The sequence below is a fragment of the Chanos chanos genome, chromosome 9, assembly GCF_902362185.1.
Source record: "Chanos chanos chromosome 9, fChaCha1.1, whole genome shotgun sequence".
NCBI classification, from domain to species: Eukaryota; Metazoa; Chordata; class Actinopteri; order Gonorynchiformes; family Chanidae; genus Chanos; species Chanos chanos.
Genome location: NC_044503.1, coordinates 8,380,683 through 8,399,991, shown reverse-complemented (window position 1 = coordinate 8,399,991; position 19,309 = coordinate 8,380,683). Strand labels below are relative to the sequence as shown.

Below are 19,309 nucleotides of genomic sequence, written 5' to 3'. Positions count from 1 at the left end.
AACGGTCATCTTTCTCACTGCCCTCCAGTTTTAAACTCCTACACTATGCACTTCAGTATTTGTGGTGTTTGTATATAGTTTTGCCCCAATCCAAGTATTTTTAATCAGAGGTGAATCAGGTGATCAGAAAACCACACTGAAGTTGGAAAACATTACTATCACGAGAGAACTAGTCAAGCAGGCCATAGAACAGTCATGCGTGACACGGACTGCACCAACAGCGTGAGGACATTACCAAATGACTGCTGATTGGATATTCCAACTAACAGCCATGTACAGTCAAGGATGGTGTTACGTGTGGACAGTCGAATATAAGAAGCTCAGAGTTGGGACTGGTGTCACCCATCCTGACTGATTTGTACTTTGGTTAGAATCTACACTTTTCACATTTTGAAGGATGTAAACCTAAAGCTTTTCCATTTCTGTGTTGGTTTTTTTTTTTTTTTTTTTTTTTTTAAACGTCAACACCAGATGTGCAGCAGAGGTTGCAGGTAACTGGTAATTTAATTCTTCATGTTTTATATATAATGGGTCAGACAAACCGGTTTTAATCTGATTCTCCCAAGCTCCAACTGTCTACAGGTCATGTAAAGAAATAAAGTGTCGGTGTGGTGAATGGTGTTGGGCTTTTCCTTGTCTTCAGACTGTTAGCAGGGTTTGTGTGTGATTACACGCGCATGCTAACACACACATATCCATCTCTTTTTGGTTTTTTTTGTGGTTCGAAGCTACACTGTGGTGTAAATAGTTGTCGTGTTTAATGTTACTTTTTTTTTTTTCCATTTTTCTTTCTTTTTTTTTTAACATTTCATGTCTCTGTTACCATTCATCCTCTGACAAACATATGTTAATAGGAGGCAGCGTGAGGTACGGCTCTGAAAAGCTGCCTTTTTTTATTCATGATAATGAAACAGCAGATGAACCTGTGTGTGTGTGTAATGTGGAATAGTCACGAAGAGAAAAAATGCAACAGGAAAGCCTTTTCACACGCGCAGATCTGAACGCTTTTGTTGCTTAGCTCTCGGTGTTGCACTTTGAGGTTGTAATGACTAAAGCTATGTCAGGTGAGATGTTAATTACAGATTGGAATAACAGTGCAGCTGGTAAGTTGGTACTGTGACCTGCTGTTGGTTACTGAAGCTGTATTTTGCTGAGTGCTGTTGCCATAGAAACGTGGCAGATATAAGTTTATGAAAGGAACACTGCTGGCCATCTTTAAATTAGTCCTTTCCAGTGGTATGTGTGTGTGTGTGTGTGTGTGTGTGTGTGTGTGTGTTTTTTTTTTAAATGATACCAGTATCATTTAAACATAATGTCTCACATTGTTATTACTTTCCATAGTATTGTTCTATGTAACTACTCTTATCAGTTAAACTGGTTCCAAAGTTGTATCCTTTATTTTCTAGTTTTAAATGACTTTTTTTTTTCTTTGTCAAATCATTTATTATCATCTTTGTAATTCACAATCAGTCTATCTGTGCACCTATACGAATCACGTTATGATGTGGAAACCTTGGCGAAAAAACATTTGTATTGTAATATAATAATTCACTCCTCATCTATGTTTCGCTTGTAACATCACAGCCTTACAATCATTTTCTTTTTTTAGCTGTTCTTTGCACAACATAGTACCCACATGCCAAAATGAATTTTTAACCAAAAGGTTTCTTTTTTTTTTTTTTTTTTTTTGTAAAAAAGAAATCCCCGCATGCATTGCAGAATATAACTGCCTGCCACTGTTGCAGGAGATAGTGTTTGTATAAGAAGAAGAATGTGGAAATGATTGAATTATTGGTATTCTGTATTTTACAAAATGGGTGGATTAGTGTTACTCAGTGGCCTGGATTAACAATATCTTAAATGTTTTAAAACCCACTACTATATATATATATCTATATGTATACATACATAGGCATACACACGTCTGCAGACACAAAAACACACATTTTCACTCATTAAATATGCAGTTGTGAACTTGGAGTAAACCACAATAATACTCAAATATCACCCTTCTCACCCGTGGACAGACAACGTGGTCCTTTTCAGATGCCACACGCGCAAGTAAATGGGAAACACTTAATCCTTATGTACACCCCTTTTTGGCACTTAAGAGTCTCTCTTTTTTACAGTGTGATTTGACAGTGTACTGAATTGTGTCTCTGTGCGTTTGTGCCTTATTGGCTGTTGGTCCACCAGCCCACAACGATCAAATCAGCATAGCTGCACAGCTCTAAGAGCAGGGCGTTCTCACTCAGTTATTATGCAAAGGCTTTTTTCTGTCTTTCTTTCTTTCTTTCTTTCTTTTTTTTTTCTTCTTTTTTTTTTTGAGCTGTACATATTTTTTATGCTTGATGTTCTTTTTTTGTTTGTTTGTTTTGTTTTGTTTTTCCTGTTCACCAAATATATACATACATGTTATATGAAGTATGTAGTTTGTTTTTTCATTTTCCTCTTGTTTGTACAACATAGAAGGAATTTTCAAAATAAAGAACAAAAATGTTGTCTAATGGTAAACAACCAAACAAAGTACATGAGAAATGGAATCCATGAATAAAGGCAAAGCTTTCAGACCCATCTGCCCAGTGTCCTGTGTCTGTCCCATTAAAATATATGTAGGTGTTGTTTTTCAATACTCCTGATCACAAGTTGTCCAAATCCATGGGATACATAAAATGTACTAGATGATTAGCCCCCAAAATCTAAGTTCTTGTGTTCTTTTATCTTTACTAAATCCCTTTTGGGCTGTAAGTAAAACTTTTCCATTTCTTAGTTTGCTCATTTAACACCTGAGTCATCTGACACCAGAAAAAAGAATATGAAAGTAAATCATTCAGGATAACAGAATTCTTTGCTTTATTGTTTGAAAATTTAAGATTTTTCATAGTCATTTTAACAAAAATACATCTATTCTCTCATATCAAAACAACTACTATCAGCTACAACTAGTAACAGCGACTTTGCTGTATCATGCAATATTTTTTTCTCCTTAACACTGGATGAGTGGTGAATGAATATATTGTGCCCCAGTTTATCTAAGTTAAGACTTGAACTTTAGGTTGTTTTCACAGTATTTCAGCTCTGTATTCTGATAAACAATGATCTGTATGTCCGTGTGTTGTGGTATTTTTGAGCAAGATCAGTTGGACCCCGTTAGTTTTACAAGTGACAATATCATATGGACACAGCTGTCGGTATGTTTTTGTATTCCCATGCTAAACTCCTGAATAAACAAATATCTTGGTATGAATCAAAAGAGCGCCTTTTATGTCTGTGCTTTTTTACTTTATTTTTGTGTGCCTTGTTTTTATGCCTTTTAACTCAAATATAGCCTTACTTTTGTTCATTGACATTGCTCTGTAGGTATGTATGCTCTGTAATGGCAAAGCTGCGACTGCTGCTCTTTTTCATGGAAATATATACAGGCAGACAGACAGACAGACAGACTGCAAAGCTGTACCAAGAACTTAAAGGAATTCCGACAGTGGTCTCTCTGGTCGCCAAGCCAGCAGTTGGCGCTATCAAGCTAGCTGTAGAAGAGAGAAGAGGCTTGGCTCTAACTAGGAAGTAATATGAAATGGTTTAGTCTTCAGATTACTTGATGGCAGGTACATTTGTTCTTGAGCGTTGACATGTACCATCAACAAATAGGATCGACATTAAAGATAATTACCGAGAAAGGACAATGAAAGGCACAGTTAAACGTCGGCTTTTATCCTCGTTTGCAAGAAATAAGACCACACATTCTCATATTCCTTTGCTTTGTAGTAGCAGCTCTCAGGCATCGACACAAGACTTCAGTCTAACAAGATAGTTCCCCTTCTTATAGACGCATAAAACCTAAAAGAAACAGTGATCAGACTGGACAGTGAAGAGACCACACTGTCGCTAGAATATCTCATTTATATTTTGTTCTCTGCTGTTTTCTAATCTTAACATTCCTCTCCGGATCCTCTCTGAAAGTGTCCTTCGCTAACTGTTGGTAAGTTTCTTAGAATTGTCACTGTGGTTTGTAAAGCTTTGTAAAACTTTAATGGTGGTATTTAGTCAGTTGCATACTTTGAATAGGTCAGTGAAGCTTGCATCTTAACAAAGAGAAAGTTTATTTAGCGACAAGATAAACCTGAATTGGCAATAGAGTGTTTTTTCAACCTAAGGTAAGTATCCCCACCCACTTTGCGAAACTAGTCAGGCTATTTCTACATCCTGTCACCAATTCTTTGATTGCTTCAGGATATCAAAAGCTGAAGTTGTAATGGTGTGTTTAAAGAGATATGTATTATTCTTCTTCTTATACATTAGCCATTTAACCTGAGAAGATTAATCATCTACTACATGCCTCTATAACAGCAAACACTGGTCAGTTAATGGTTGAATACGTGGAAGAGGAATCTGTTGTGCCAACGTGGCCTCTGTCTTAGTTACATTTGGCCTTTTGTTAAACAAACAAAGTAGGACTTTGCTGGCGTGTTAATATAATCATGACATAGCTGATCAGCTCTCATAGACATCATATAGTCTTTAGTGGCTGCTATGAACGTTCCCCTCTTAGGTTCAAGAGTTGATTTACGTCACTGTTGAAAGGTTTGTCTTTACTTTTATTTTTTGAACAAAAGCATATAGATCAGTGGTGACACATATCCAAATGCATACAGTGTAAAACAAGTCAATCTAGTTATAGCCACCTTGCTGCACAATATGAAAACGGTTGTACTCTGACTAACCATGCCATTATAAGAACACAAAAGCTTTGCTGTAAATATCACTGCTTCAAACTTGAATTCAAATGTTATGCAGCGACAAGCTTGAATGCAGATAATATTTTTGTGGTCTGGCGGTTAGTCTTCTCACTGTTTCCTCATCCATTTCCTTCCGTCTGTCCTTGACCTGTAGCTGTTTCTTAACGGCGTAACTGCACTCGGCGGTTTGTTGCTATGGCATCGGTTCGGCTGAAGTACCTCTCGCTAGGGGTCCTGGTGTTCCAGACCACGTCTTTGGTGTTGACCATGCGTTACTCGCGCACCCTGCAGGGCGAGGGACCGCGTTACTTGGCGTCTTCTGCCGTAGTGACGGCAGAGCTGCTTAAGATCCTCACCTGCGTGGGACTGGTGTACAAAGAACACAGTGAGTTCTGCAACAGAGTCCTGCATCTTTGTGAACGACTTATTCTCAGCCCAGGACATTTTGGTGCTTGTGCCTCAAATCAGTGGGTCATCTTTTTTTTTTTCTTTTCTGTTAAACCAATGCTTATGTATCATATGGAAACACTGAAACTTAAGTGTAAAAGGGAAACTTAAGAAAATGTGCTTGAAGTCTCATTTTCATGGTTAAATTAGATGATTAGCATGTCTTGCAGGTCTTTTTTTATTCCTCTTCATCAACGCTTAACTGTCACTAGCACTTTTTTTTGGGGGGGGGGGGGGGGGGGGGGGGTGTGAACGTTCACATTGGGGGAATGTATGATTAACACTTCACTGAGATGTGAGATTGCTAGATCTAAGAAAGTGTAGAGGATTCATGCAAACTTGTGTCTTTTCTTCCCTGTTGCTTGCGGTGATCAGGCTACAGTGTACGGGCTCTCAACAGTATACTCAGACAGGAGATTCTGCATAAGCCTATGGAAACACTTAAGCTGGCCATTCCTTCAGGAATCTACACCCTGCAGAATAACCTGCTCTACGTGGCCCTGTCCAACCTGGATGCTGCCACATACCAGGTACATACACCTGGTGTCCCTTTGATCGCTTTTATTTGATGACCTCGTTCATAAAGTGAGAGAGAGCTTAAAGGCCATTTCTCCTTTGTCACATCTCTGGATAGATTTGTTTGCGTTGCCTGCTACGTAACAGTGTTCATGCTGATACCTTATTCATCCCGATCTGTGTGGTTGATTCTCTTTCTTTCTCGCTCTCTGTCTCTCTCTCTCTCTCCATAAGGTGACTTACCAGTTGAAGATCTTGACCACTGCCCTGTTCTCTGTGTCCATGCTGGGCAGGAAACTGGGTGTGTATCAGTGGCTCTCTCTGCTCATCCTGATGGCTGGAGTGGCTCTTGTCCAGGTTAGAATTAGGTTTAACTAATCTTCTCTGATTTGCTTTTATCAAAATACATCTAATCTTGTCTTTTTGAGCAGTGATGACTGTATGTGTGTGTGTGTGTGTGTGTACACAGTGGCCCTCTGAGACTTCTGCAACCCCAGAGAAAGAGCAGCTGAGTGCTGGTTCCCAGTTTGTGGGTCTGGTAGCTGTACTGGTGGCGTGTTGTTCCAGTGGCTTTGCTGGAGTGTACTTTGAGAAGATCCTTAAGGAGACCAAACAGAGCGTGTGGGTCAGAAACATACAGCTCGGTCAGTGAGAATACGTGTCTTTATTTCCATACGTAAACACCAGATGCGGTTCAAATATTCATCTCACTTTTTTTTTTGACTCTATGTATGTAAGCCTGTTTGTCTAGATACCAGTGTATCCTTGTTTTTTGTTTTTTTGTTTTTTTGTGAAAAGAATACATCGGCGCAGAGCCCATTTTCTCTAAGTACGACCCTTCAGACGTAATTGTTAAAAATCTCTTTTTTTCCACCCCTCTATGATTTTACGTCTCTAAAATTGATACGAGCCAGTTTTCTTAACATCTCGAGCTTGCTTGGCATTAACGCGCTCTTTGCGCTCAGTCTCTGCGTGTGTCTCCACTTCATCTCATTTCTGCCCAAAACGAAGATCCTGCAGAGCTTATTTTTAAATCCCGGAAAGTGTGAATCGAGCGCTAATGTTCCCGTGATTCACCCCCTTCGCTAACTGTGGCATGAAAACGCGTTCGTTTAGCTGCCTAGCGACAGGCCAAGCTTAATAATGGGCAGAGATAAGTTTCACCCATCCATTTACTTATTTTCTCTTCTCAGTATGTTCTATTATACGTGCTCCCCCAAACACTCTTTTTCATGTCGAGCAGAGTTGAACTTATTCTGTTTTTTCCCCTCATCCGAATTTGGAATGCTCTATTACTCACAGGCTCTTTACACACAAGTGTCCTTACTCGGCCGTTTGTGAGTGAGGCTAAAACGCGGTTTCTCCGACGTGTGGGTAGTCATCCAGCAAATCTTTTCACAGTGCAGAGCTTTGCCAGTTTAGCCTTGCCAAGTGATGTGGCACACTTGGAAGGAGAGCAGTAGTCGTACAGTGATACCCAGAGAGGCGTTGGCTTTTGACCATTAGTGAGCAGGGGAGGAGGAGAGGAGGGACTGTGGCCAACTGTGTGGCCTTAGACGCCTGGCTACAGTCAGCAAGTTTGACCAAGCTGGGATTCGAACCTTAAATCCAAGGTTTAGGACCCACGCGTTACGCCGCGAGACAGCGTCTTGACTTGAAGCACCATTCAGGGAGCCGACCTTCCTTATTTGTAATGGCACTTTAGGCGTTAAGTGTCATTCTGAAAGCTGTTGAAATGACTTTTTTGCATCCACATAGTTCACACTTTGGCACACCAGGATAAGACAGAACCTATGCTCTCTCAGTGTATAACAGTGTCTAGTGTATATTTTAGCTGTATTGTATTTGCAAATAATATCATATGAAGATCTCCTTATTGTGTAATTCAGGTATGTTTGGCCTGGTCTTTGGGCTTTTTGGAATGTTTGCATACGATGGAGAGAGGGTCAGAGAGCACGGAATGTTCCAGGGCTACAACACAATCACCTGCATCGTGGTCGCCCTGCAGGTAACACGTAGCGTCGCATTTAATCCGTATTTATATTAAAACGTGCATGAAAACCTCTTATACGTGATTAAAGTACAAATACAAAACGCTCTGTGCGTTTCTCTGTCCTCAGGCGCTCGGGGGACTGGTCATAGCTGCAGTCATCAAATATGCCGACAACATATTAAAAGGTTTTGCCACCTCCCTCTCCATCATTCTGTCTACGCTCATCTCTTACTTCTGGCTCCAGGACTTTGATCCCACGAGGTACAGAGGCACATAATTCCAAATGCATATGATATAATGTTTTTTTAAACCATCATCTTAATCTAACTGGTCAAGACATTTTAACTAAGTGTAATTATGCGTCTGATCTGTTCCTTTTTTTTTTTTTTTTCCTAAGTGTGTTTTTCCTGGGAGCAGTACTGGTCATCGTCGCGACGTTTCTGTACGGTTACGAGGGAAAACCGTCGTCCAATCCCAGCAGGGCGTAAATGTGGGGACATTGGAGTGAAAGAGGAAAAAAAAAGTGGAGGACTAAGAGGAGAGGGAACTGCGGCGTGTAAGAGGAAGAGTTGATGTGGAAGAGAAGAGAATTATGATTGAGAATGGGTTGACGGGCTAGCGTTTACGTTGCAGTGATGTGCCTTGTCTGCTGTACAGAAGCAATGGAATGTTCTGGAATATACGGTGGGCAGTGTTGCAGACACGTCGGGGTCCCTCTACATGATCAAGAAGATCGTAACCATATCTCAAAACGCCCAAATCATACAGACATTTCGTACTTGATGAACGCCGATAAGACTATGTCTCAAAGACAACCCTTCGCCGTTCATCTCTGAAAAGCCAAGACTCGTGACAATCCGGAATCTCTCGTACCTCACCAGAATCGTCTAGAACATAACAGAATATCGCTGTCTCAGTGCTGTAGAGCTCAACTCAACAATCTTTTTGCTAGTTAGGTGCTTATCAGAAAGAACCTTTTTAAAGTCTGGTGTATTAATCTATAATTGTATGTCATTGAAACTTGAGTTTGTTTAAATAAGAACATAATCATGTTTTCCAAATTTGTATGTTAGTGGGTTGTAATATTCTCACTCTTGTCTGTTGATAGAGCAGGGTGTGGTAGTTACTCTCAAAGAGAGGTACTGGGAACAACATCTCTGCACTGTAACAGAAACTGTGAAATAACAAAGAGAACTTGACACCGCAATCTACGCCTAAACCTCATGTCTCGCCAGTGCTGTTTTTCTTCAGGATCTCACACTTGCAGTTGTAAAAACATGAATTTCAAATCCCCAAAAGCAAAAAAAAAAGAGTTACTGCAAGTACATTTTGAATTATGAGGGATTGTGGAATTTTGTCATTTTTGTAAAAAAAAAATTTTGTGTGTGTTTTTTTTATTCAGTGCACATAAAGACATACTGGCCTTGTGGGGGTTTTTTTTCTTAATGTTTTATTTTTATTTTTTTGCTTTAAAAGCATCACATGCACACAAAAATCCGCAAAGGTGAAGGAAAAACATGTCTTTTCTTCCACAAACACAGTACAGTAAAACACTCTGTTTTTGTGTACCCTTTGTGCTAAGTCTTCCAGTTTCATTCAGTTTTTCTAAATTCAGTACCCTGAAAACCTCCATTTTAGTTTATTTTCCTGACACTGTATGTTTTTGTACGTACGATGACTTAAGGACATTAACACCCATCATTTCGTGTCATCTTTCGGGGTCCTGGTCGTCCTTGTTTGGTGAGACTGGCTTTGGATACTCTAATGAGGAGCCGTGTGTGTCATTGTCAGAAGGCATGTGCGGTTTGCACCTCATTAATGAGCAGCGTGGGGAGTGTGTGTTTGCATTGCTTCATTCTCTCTCTCTCTCTCTCTCTCCCTCCCTCCCTCTCTTTCTCTCCCCTGTCACTCATCATCCTGTACTCCCAGGGTAGAGGAAATGAGTGTTTTGATGACATGGGTTTTACTGCATCTTAACCCTCTTCTCGTTTGCTGAATGGCAGCGTAATGATTTCATGAGGAGAAAGCGTTTTTAAAAATTCTCAAGGAAGTGATCACTTCACTGGAAAACAAAAAGCTAGCAGGTACCCGCTAATGGACATTCTTTTATTAACAGTAGTGTCATGTTGATCGCTCTCTTACTCTCTTCATGTGCAACAACTTGAGCGTTTTGTCTTTTTTTTTTAAACTGCTTGAGCATTAAGGCAGACTTATTAACCTGTAAAGACCTTTTTTTTTTTATTTACTCTAACCAACATATTCTGCTGCATTTATAAATTTAAATATTATCTATCCACCCACTTTCACACGGATATAGCAGTCTTCACGTTGTGTGACCTGTGTTTTTGATACGTGTGTGTGTGTGTGTGTGTGTGTGTAGCCCCCATAGATTGACACTACAGTAAAAAGAGCACTTGGTCCTTTTCTCCGGTTCTCCAGTCTAGAGGGGATTTTTAAGGCAAGGATCTTTATCTGTGTGTCATATGCAGAGTTCTTCACAGGTTCCCTCTACCTGTTCAAAGGCAGTAGTGTGGATTTAAGGCAGATTTCATCTCTAATTAGTATTCGCTTGCCAAGGGAGTCTGCTCACCCTTTTGGCCCCTTTTCGTTTGAGGTTTTTGTTTTTTGTTGGGTTTTTTTCCCCCTCCCACACTACTACTTGGGCGGTATCACCACTATCGGTGGCCCTCTCTTGGGGCGCCACATCAGCACTTGGGCGTCGTTGGCGTTCGGGCGACCCATGGCGTTGGGGGGTATGGGTTCCATTCGGGTCAGAACCCGAGGCTGCTCCTGGTACGGGCGTCCGGTGAGCCTGGCCCTGGAGCCTAAAGGCATGGAGGGGTCAACGACTATGTCCACTCTCATTCGCCACTTCACCGTCTGTAACAGGATCTTCTCCCGCGTTCCCACATTCAGTGCCACCAGCCACGTGGTGAAGCTCTGGTCCCGTTTGATGCGCGTGAGTAGGGGGACGTTGTTTTCGCTGATGGGGACCGCCCACGTCACGCTGGGGTAGAAATTATCGTTCATGCTGACGGCAAAACGCGACGGCTTGGATATGGGGCCCGACAACGTCACCGTCTCCGTGGTGTTACCGTACCAGGGGTAACTGATTCCGTCCGAGTCGCTTATGGCTTTCACCAGACCCTCGCGTAATTCCGGCAGCTCCCAGCTCGACCTGTATGAATAAAAGAGTTTAACCTCAACCCGCTTAATCGTACAGAGCAGCATCAAAAGTAGAAGAGAAAGGAGATGAAGAAGACAAGAGAAAAAAAAGAGAATTGGTTATATTTGGAAAATCCATTGATTTGCCAGATGTCTCTGTGAAATGATTCGGTGTGTAAGGACATTCACACGCCTGTGTGTGTGTGTGTGTGTGTGTCTCGATTGGTGGGACACACTGCTCCCTATCCTCCCCAGCTTTGGTCCATCTGTCAACCAGACGGCCCACCTCCAAACCAGCCAGGATTACACTCCTCCACACACATGTCCCCACCTTTAGACAAACAAGTCTTCTAAGGCACCATGAGAGGAGCCTGTGGGTGTGTGGGCGTGTGAATCTCTTTTTCTAGTGAGAAGTGGGAGCATTGGAGTGCGTTCCTTCAGTCTCCTTACCTTGTCACTATCAAAACACAAATGCCAGGAGCTTAAGTGCTCATGGAAGTTTCCATCTTTTTTTTTATGTAACAGTAAGGAGGTGAAATTAATCAGTGGGTGTTTGTACGAAACAGCAAGAGAGAAAGTGGCTGATGCACTCGCTTATACAAATTCCTGCACACACATTTTGAATTTAAATCACATTTACAAAAAACAGAGTTGATTGCTATCATGCACAACATCACTTTTTTTCCCTAAGGGATAACAGCATTTCCAGGAGAGACACACACAGACTCTCTCTCTCACACAAACACTCACACACGCACACGGTGTGGTAAGTTTTTAATCAACTATCAGCCACTTGCTGACATTTTGCATGAAAAGACTTAGAAATTTGTGTGTATTTACTTAGTTAACCTCGGTAGTGCTGAACTTACATTCCGATGTCACCGTAAGTGTTGTAGAATTCCATCTGTGTACATGCCTGTATCCATCCTACAACCCAAGTCTCGTTTCTGGGAATTGGCGGCATTACAATTCGGGCAGAGGCCTTGAAATACGGTGTCTTGTAACGAAGCACGATAGGCGAATTCTCCTCGATCACTGTCGGGCAGTGGTCGATAGTGGCAGATACGTCGTAAACAACTATGTTCTCGCGTTTGATACGAGACTTACAAGCGATGCTCTGAATGCAGCCCATGGCGGTGAGAATAAGACTCAGGGGAACCAACCAAGGGAAGGTGCGCTTTCAACTTTCTTAACAGAAGCATCAATGTAGATTAGTTTTCATCAAACTCAGAACTCCAGTTCATTCGTCCAGGGTACTGATATGTTTAAAATAGCTATCAAAGCCAGTTTTAGCACGGGAAAAGACTAATAGTAACAATTTCAATACACATGTATATGTAAAACGGCTAGGCAAGCTCCAAATGGTTTAAAAACAGTTCCGTTGTGTGATCTCCGTTGCTGAATCCACGCCCGTGCAACAGGGCGCTCTACAGGCGTTTCTTTCCGCTAGAGCAAAGGGGACTTGTTTGGGCTGGAGTCCTTTAGTGTAGTTCTCCGTTTCATAAAATCCACGAGTTCGTTTGGAGGTCTGTACCATTTGATCCTTTTCTTTCTACTACGTGCTGTCATTTCACAATCGTAAAGCCAGCGGCAGTGTCAGGTGTGGCGTTAAGCTCTTTTCTCTCGGAGGTGGTGGTCGTGGTGTTTGTTCGTTCGGTACATATCGCGGAGGTTTGTACTGTCGAAGTGATGAAAGCAGGCGATATCTCATATCTCACGCTGACGAACGAAACACTGTAGAGACATCCAACTGTGAAACAGTGGATTTAGAGGATTTGCATACGAGCACGTTTACGGTCTTGCGTTTCCCAGATGCTCACTCCTTGTAGATTCCGAAACAAGCAGATAATAAAAACATGAATGTAGGCTATCTGCGTTAAAGGGGGTAATCTAACAGCAGAACTTAAAATTCACTTCTCACACTTACTTAGATTTGCCATCATCGGCAGTAATAAAACACTGCCATACATCTTGGTAACGAAAATCGCTGTAGCCGTGGTTGCTGTTCCGCTCTCAGTGGTGCTGAATGAACGAGCACTTGAGGGAGACTGAAACGCGTAGGAGTGTGTAGAGAATCCTTTATTTGTCCTCTCTCATAATCCGTAATATGGATTATGCTTTGCTTTTTGGGGTGCGATCTCGCAGTATTTTACTAACTTTAAAACTGATTAGCATACACCCCGTTGTAGCATCACACTTCAAGCGACCGTTAAACTATTCGAACCTTAAGAGCCATTAGTAATTCGCTGATTGGATGGTAAGCTTTTGTGTTTACTATAGGCTACTGTATATTTACATCGACGGTGTCAGGAATTCATGGCTCTATCATGTCCTTTAAGAAAGCTTGACGTGCCACAGAGGTTGCAGAAAATGTTATATGTTGCTTCACTCTTCTTAACAAAACTCCCAATTATAACATATGGACAACATAAAAAACGTTACCTTGATATGCCCTGTGATAGGCGTACACTTAAGTGTTCTTCACTTTAAGGAGTTTTTTTTTTCTTTCTTTTTTTTTTCTTTTTTTACAGATTATGTCTGGTGCTCTGTGGTCAGTGTACTGAGACATGGTCAACAATTATGTGAGTAAGATATACACGTAACCAAGATCTGGTTCACACCAGGTGTACCAACCGTCCGTAAACGTATTCGTATAAACGTGAAAGAATTTGAGTGTAAAAAATATTCCATCATCCCACCAAAGCATCAAACCTAGAGATCGAATATTTTCCTTTGAACGGACTGCTGTATGTGCGTCCCTGTCAATGCATAGTCAACACAACATAACACAACACAGCACAGCACAGCACAACTCACATGACTGGCCATTTCTATTCCTTACATTGACTAACAAGCGCGATCAGCAATCAAAAATGTCAGATACAAATACAAAATCAAGGGAACAAATTTAGCTCGCACATCATGTAGCCTATGACTCTGAGAAAGGTGCTAATCTGCTACGTTATCTAGCCTATATATGCAAATGTTATAAGTTATGTCATGGATGTCATCATATATCATCAGATATTAGTTACATTACATTACATTACATTATTTGTGAGTTCTGCCTAAGAAATGGTTTTCAAGTGAGATGTATGAGGTAGTCCTGCTCTCTGAGTTCAGCTGTGTGTACTTTAAGTAAGCCTTTGTAGGTGACAGGGAGATGACTGCCGATCAACTTTGTGAAGCCCATTCCTTGACAGACCAAATGACAGATCTGGAAGTAATGAAACACGGTATTTTGAGAAGTGCATGACCATTACTTTCGAGAATTTACGTCTTGAGTCAATCCTGGGGTTTTTTTTCCCAGTCAATGGATGAGATTATACAGCTAGACCAGAACAAGTTCCGCCGTCTAATTGGTGGCTTTCCATGTAACCACGACAACCCACAGGGATGGACTGTCGTCATGGAGGCCAAAACTGCCTTCATATTTTTTTTTTGGACGACAGCTGCCATGTGTCGCAGTGACAACTGCTGTGCACTTTTGATATTTATCCAGCGTCTGTTGCATATTCTGACATTTAGATCCCAGTAAATGAAAGGTGGGCACCAAGACAAGAATTTTGTTTGAGGGGCAGTAATTTACTGCACTTGGACGTACGCAGGTATGGAGAAAAACATGAGTGGCAGCCTTGTAGACAGTAGAACATAGCGAGCGTCTTAAAATGGCACTGCAATATCCTGGCCTTGCTGCATTTGAATAATCCCAACTGGAAATTACTTGTCTTAATCCTTAGAGTAACACCAAGCCTCGTGCTGTCAGATATATGTATTTCATTTTTGGCCTAATCCACAAAAGAGTTTCGCAACAATCAAAGTAAATCAAAAGTGGGAGTTATCTGTCACGTAATTGCTGACCTCAGTGGTATGGCAACATTTGGCACTTACCATTCATGGCCAGCAGGCGGCAGTAGCGATATGTTATTTCTATCAATGGCCCACATTATTCATTTTAAAACCTATAGAAAGTCAGTGCATGAATGGAATTTCATCCTGAAATAAGCTCAGACATGCGCAGCTTGTTGGTGTAAGGTAGTGAAGCAAAGCTTTTCAGGTATCCTGTAAATCAAAACACATTTTTCAAAATGTTTTTTTTTTTTTAATATAGAGAAATCATATTCATGTTTTGCCTCATGCCACGTCACAGTCATTAAATATCAACAATACTTTTGTAAAGCTTGTAATCCTTGCATATGCTATGCCTTGCATATGCGATGCCTTGCTTTAAGTATGCATTAGCCATCCTCGAGAGTGACTTAAGTTGCCTACCTTCAATATAGTGCACTGACAGTACACCTGCTTCAAAGCCCATTATGCTGAAAAATAACAGACTATTACATTCATGTTACTGTACAAGGCTAATAATATTTTGCAAATGCGTATGGTTATTTGGAACGCGGCGTTAAACATTTAGACGTAAAAGAAGATAAAAGAAGACCTTGAATTAGTGTGAACCTCTAGAGAATGAAACTTCCTTCTGTAGGAGATGTACTGTATTATTGTGTGTGGTATGGGTGGCAGCAGTTTGTAGCCTGTTGTTCATTTTGTGTGCCTAACTTCTCAGAGACATAATAGGAGCTGATCCCACCTGTCTGTGCTGGGCTTGGCCTGAGAAGGACAATGGGAAGGGGGAAGGGGGAGGGGGCTTAACCTAACTACGGAGTTCTCCTCTCTCTCAGTCACTCCCTGTGTAATGGGCTTAAACCAGGTGAGGTAGAGACTCTCTGCTTGTTTGTCTGTCTCTGCGCTGGCTAGCTGCTAATGGACAAGTTAAAGTGTCCCCATAATCCTTCTGGAGAATGGGCCAGCAGTCGTTCAATCCTCTCTATAGCCCATCTTTTCTCCATACGAGCATTTCCACCTCTCAGGCATTACAATACGATTGTCGGTGCATATTATTCAATGTGGTGCTTTGTATACGAGTGAAAACTTAATCAACAGGTGAGAGTCACTTCACTTTACAATGATATTTGAACCAAAATAATCCAAGCCATCTGTTTTTGTCTCGGTTTGACACATGTCCGAAATTCCACAGGTTTTGAGAAACGGTTGAAAAATAAAGGAATAGCATGTTGTTTCCATGTGTTTTACCAACTTATGCTCAGGGTTTTTTTTTTGTTGGTTGGTGGGGGGGAGGGGTTTTGAGAGCCATCACCTTGTCTGAAACTTGTTTGCCTCTGACCTTTCTGTTTTAATGAAATTTCACTGAGATAAGAGTTGAACAGTGGAGCTTGGCTCTGTTTGAGTGAGTGAGTGTGTGTGTGTGTGTGTGTGTGAGGCTGGGTGAAGTCTCTGTCTTGTTTTTGCTTCTCTCTTTGTAATAAAGGGTTGGAGTTGCTGAGGTGCTGGATGTCTGTCTAGTGAAGCATCTCTCAACACCCTCCAATGCTGGGACAAATCAGAACTACATGTGAACACCCTTGAGGGGATAACAGATTAAAACAATCAATTACTCTGCAGAGTTAATTGCGTTTCGTATGTAATACTGGTGATATTATATACTGGTGATATTATGGAAAAGTTGCCCTGAGTAGATTATCATAGAATCCAGATTGTTTCAAGGCTACAAGTGTCCTTTATGTGTTAGTAATCTGGATGGAGTTATAAATGAAAATGTAATCATTCTACAATCAGTATAACATAGAACATGTTACAGGAGAACACACAACACTGTGTTGGCCAGAGCTCCGTAAAGCAGAAGTAAGAATATTTGAAAAATAACCTGAGCATAAGACCCCAGACCTCAGAACTGACATGGAATCTGAACTGAGGAACACGAAAGAGGAGATAGTAAGGGAGTGTGTGTGTGTGTGTGAGAGAGAGAGAGAGAAAAGTACTTGTTGAAAGATGAAACTAAACGAAGGAATAGTGACTACAGAGTCAAAGAAGGTCCTTGTCTCCCCCCGCTTGTCTCTCTCTCTCTCATCCCAGACCCCCTGTGATTCTGACGTTCAGCGCTGGCCTCTATGACGTCAATATGGAATTGCATTCTTTCGGGGCGAATTTGATTGGCGGATTAATATGGAAACCTGTTAGAACAGGGTCATGTAGGAGCGTGCTAGTACACCGCTGTTCTGTATGTATGACATGGGGAAAACCAATGTTATTTTCCTGTTGGACTTGCTATGTTAAGCTTCAGGCATTAAAAAACTCTTATTTCATGACCAAACCTTCCTGCCCAGACCCCGTACACTTAGTCATTCAGCTGTCTGGGCCACTTAACCTTACAGGAATCTCCCTTTAGACGCAGTTCACTTCCCCACTCTCAGTCTTACACTCCAGTCAGCAGCAACGCCTCCAAAAGACCTACTCCTGGAGGAGAGAAGCCTGAGGCCTCCAAAACACCTACTCCCTTAGGAGAGAAGCCTGAGTGTTTTATCCTCATCCTTCAGAGGCTTCTTTTTTTTTTGGCTTTTTATTATCAAACAATTCAGATCAGACACACACACACACACAAAAAAAATGGTTTTTTTGGGGCCAAAATATTGTGGGTTTTTTTTTTTTTTTACTTGGATAGTCAAATGGACTTTTCAAATGCTATTTCTTGGGTTACTTTGGAATTTCCTTGAAGTCCACAACGTTCTATATTCCATAGGTTTCCAACAATTGTTTACAGTATGACTGTATACAAATTGAAAAAGAAAGCCCAACCTTGATATACTGGTCAGCGTTCTTCAGCTTGTATGATGGCCTAAGAAAACCAAAGAGCTACAGGTCTACAGATCATCAGAGCTGATATAGCCAAAACCTTTGGCCACAATATGACCGATTCAGCAATCACAGGAATCTAACACGTTGTGGAATTGATAAAGTTTAGTCTTGGCTGGTGAATATTGACAAAGGAATGTAAATGTATGACACTATACAGTCTAAGACGATATTAACATCTGATGCTATTCGTCGATTTTTGTGTGTGTGTGTGTGTGTGTGTGTGTGTGTGTGTTCAGATCCTACAGCAATTTCCTGGACTCCTCAGAAAATGAGGAGGGAAAACCTCAGCTGTTGTGCGAAAGTGCTGATCTAAGCGAGTCACAGGCATTTGTCTTGGTGTGAAGGGGATTCTGGGAAAGCTGGCTGTCCAGCATGCATGACTGCAGCCCTTCAGGCTGGGACTTACTCATATGTGTCAATGGCAGTTATTTTACATAACGGTCAAATTGTGACTCTTTTCTTGTAGTTTCTTTGATTTTTGTAGGGTTTTTTTTTTCTTTAGCTTTCACAAACTATAAATGCAATTTTTATAGATAGTGCAACAGGCATATGACTCTGGGACTGTGTCTTTCTGTTTACATATATATAGAAATGTATACATTTGGATCTAAACAAATTTCTTTAGTTCAGAAGTTCTGTGTTCAATGTAACAGAGCAGTGAATATGAGCGTATCTGAGAGAAAATATAGTGAGTATGTATGTGTGTTTCTGACGGAGAGAGAGAGCGAGAGAGAGAGAGAGAGAGAGAGAGATTGTTATGAATATGTGTGTGTGGTGTACATGTGTGTTTGTGAATGTATGTGTGGGTAGTGAAGAATGTTTCTGAATGAGTGTGATGGTGACCATGTTGCTGTATGTGTGTGTGTGTGTGTGTGTTTGTTTGTGAGTGTGCGCGGTGTATGCGTATGCTTGTGAATCTGTGTGTGTGTGTGTGTGTGTGTGAGTGGTGAAGAATGTTTGTGGGTGTGTTTGTGTGTGCCTAGGTGGATGTATGAGTGCGAGTGTGATGGTGACCATGTTGCTGCCTGTGTGTGTGTGTGTGTGTGTGTGTGTGTGTGTGTGTTTGTGTGTGTGTGTATGTGTGTGTGTGTGTCTGTGAGAACCATGTAGGAGTGCTTTAGCAGGGCAGCGTAGCGTGCAGTACCGTAGCGGGACGGGCAGAGCCGAGCTAAGAGAGCCCCAGCACTCTGGTAATCCCTGGGTTTTCAGGAGCCATGGCCCGTGCTTGATGAGCTTGGGCAAGAAAAGGGCTAGAGCGCTCTCTCTCTCTCGCTCGCTTTTCTCTCTTTCTGTCCTCCCTCACTCTGTCATTCTCTCTCTTTTTCTCATGCCCCCCTCCATCCCTCAGTCAAACCCCCACCCTGGAGCCACTGTGCGAATGAATGAGTTCCAAGTGTTAACTCAGCAACTCTCTCTCTCTCTCTCTCTCTCTCTCTCTCTCTTTCGTTTTCTCCCGCTCTTTCTCTCTGTGCTGTGAGAGGGAGAGAGGAAGATGTGAAGGTAAAGGTGGAGATTAAGATCTGATCAGTGCACCTTCAAACTGGAAAGGACAGGTAACTGACATCAGTCTTTGTGTGAAAGCATGATGTATACAAGCAACGAACGAACCTAGACATGTGGAAATGGTCATATACAAATAGCCATGTTTAATCAGACCTAAACAAGTTCCGATAAAACTTTTACGTTTTTGTTGAGTTACAATTTATCATAATATGCAACAAAATATGAATGCAGAATA

At 41.4% G+C, this 19,309-nt stretch overlaps 2 protein-coding genes across 3 annotated transcripts; one reads left to right on the top strand and one right to left on the bottom strand.

The window, feature by feature from the left end:
• Positions 1 to 3,605: 3,605 nt before the first annotated feature.
• On the top strand, positions 3,606 to 9,119 carry slc35a3a (solute carrier family 35 member A3a). 2 transcript variants are annotated; one of them, XM_030784920.1, is made up of 8 exons: positions 3,606 to 3,979; positions 4,891 to 5,121; positions 5,559 to 5,713; positions 5,934 to 6,056; positions 6,169 to 6,343; positions 7,589 to 7,707; positions 7,820 to 7,953; positions 8,090 to 9,119. In XM_030784920.1, the coding sequence occupies exons 2-8, from the start codon at positions 4,932 to 4,934 to the stop codon at positions 8,178 to 8,180; spliced, it is 987 nt and encodes a 328-aa protein (XP_030640780.1). In that variant the 5' UTR covers positions 3,606 to 3,979; positions 4,891 to 4,931; the 3' UTR covers positions 8,181 to 9,119. The 2 variants fall into 2 exon arrangements, with proteins under 2 accessions (XP_030640780.1, XP_030640781.1); XM_030784921.1 differs by lacking the exon at positions 3,606 to 3,979 and adding an exon at positions 4,540 to 4,581.
• Positions 9,120 to 10,347: 1,228 nt separating this feature from the next.
• On the bottom strand, positions 10,348 to 12,013 carry fam78bb (family with sequence similarity 78 member Bb). The gene is made up of 2 exons (XM_030784961.1): positions 11,727 to 12,013; positions 10,348 to 10,870 (listed from the first exon to the last, which is right to left on the bottom strand). The coding sequence occupies exons 1-2, from the start codon at positions 11,987 to 11,989 to the stop codon at positions 10,348 to 10,350; spliced, it is 786 nt and encodes a 261-aa protein (XP_030640821.1). The 5' UTR covers positions 11,990 to 12,013.
• Between the last annotated feature and the right edge of the window lie 7,296 nt (positions 12,014 to 19,309).

Bases quoted from the DNA above. Each gene is read 5' to 3' on its own strand.
- slc35a3a (XM_030784920.1), top strand. From the start codon at position 4,932: ATGGCATCGGTTCGGCTGAAGTACCTCTCGCTAGGGGTCCTGGTGTTC. The intron at 5,122-5,558 runs GTGAGTTCTGCA...TGCGGTGATCAG, and splicing joins ACTGGTGTACAAAGAACACA to GCTACAGTGTACGGGCTCTC. The intron at 7,708-7,819 runs GTAACACGTAGC...CTCTGTCCTCAG, and splicing joins GCATCGTGGTCGCCCTGCAG to GCGCTCGGGGGACTGGTCAT.
- fam78bb (XM_030784961.1), bottom strand. From the start codon at position 11,989: ATGGGCTGCATTCAGAGCATCGCTTGTAAGTCTCGTATCAAACGCGAG. The intron at 10,871-11,726 runs GTAAGTTCAGCA...TTATTCATACAG, and splicing joins ACTTACGGTGACATCGGAAT to GTCGAGCTGGGAGCTGCCGG.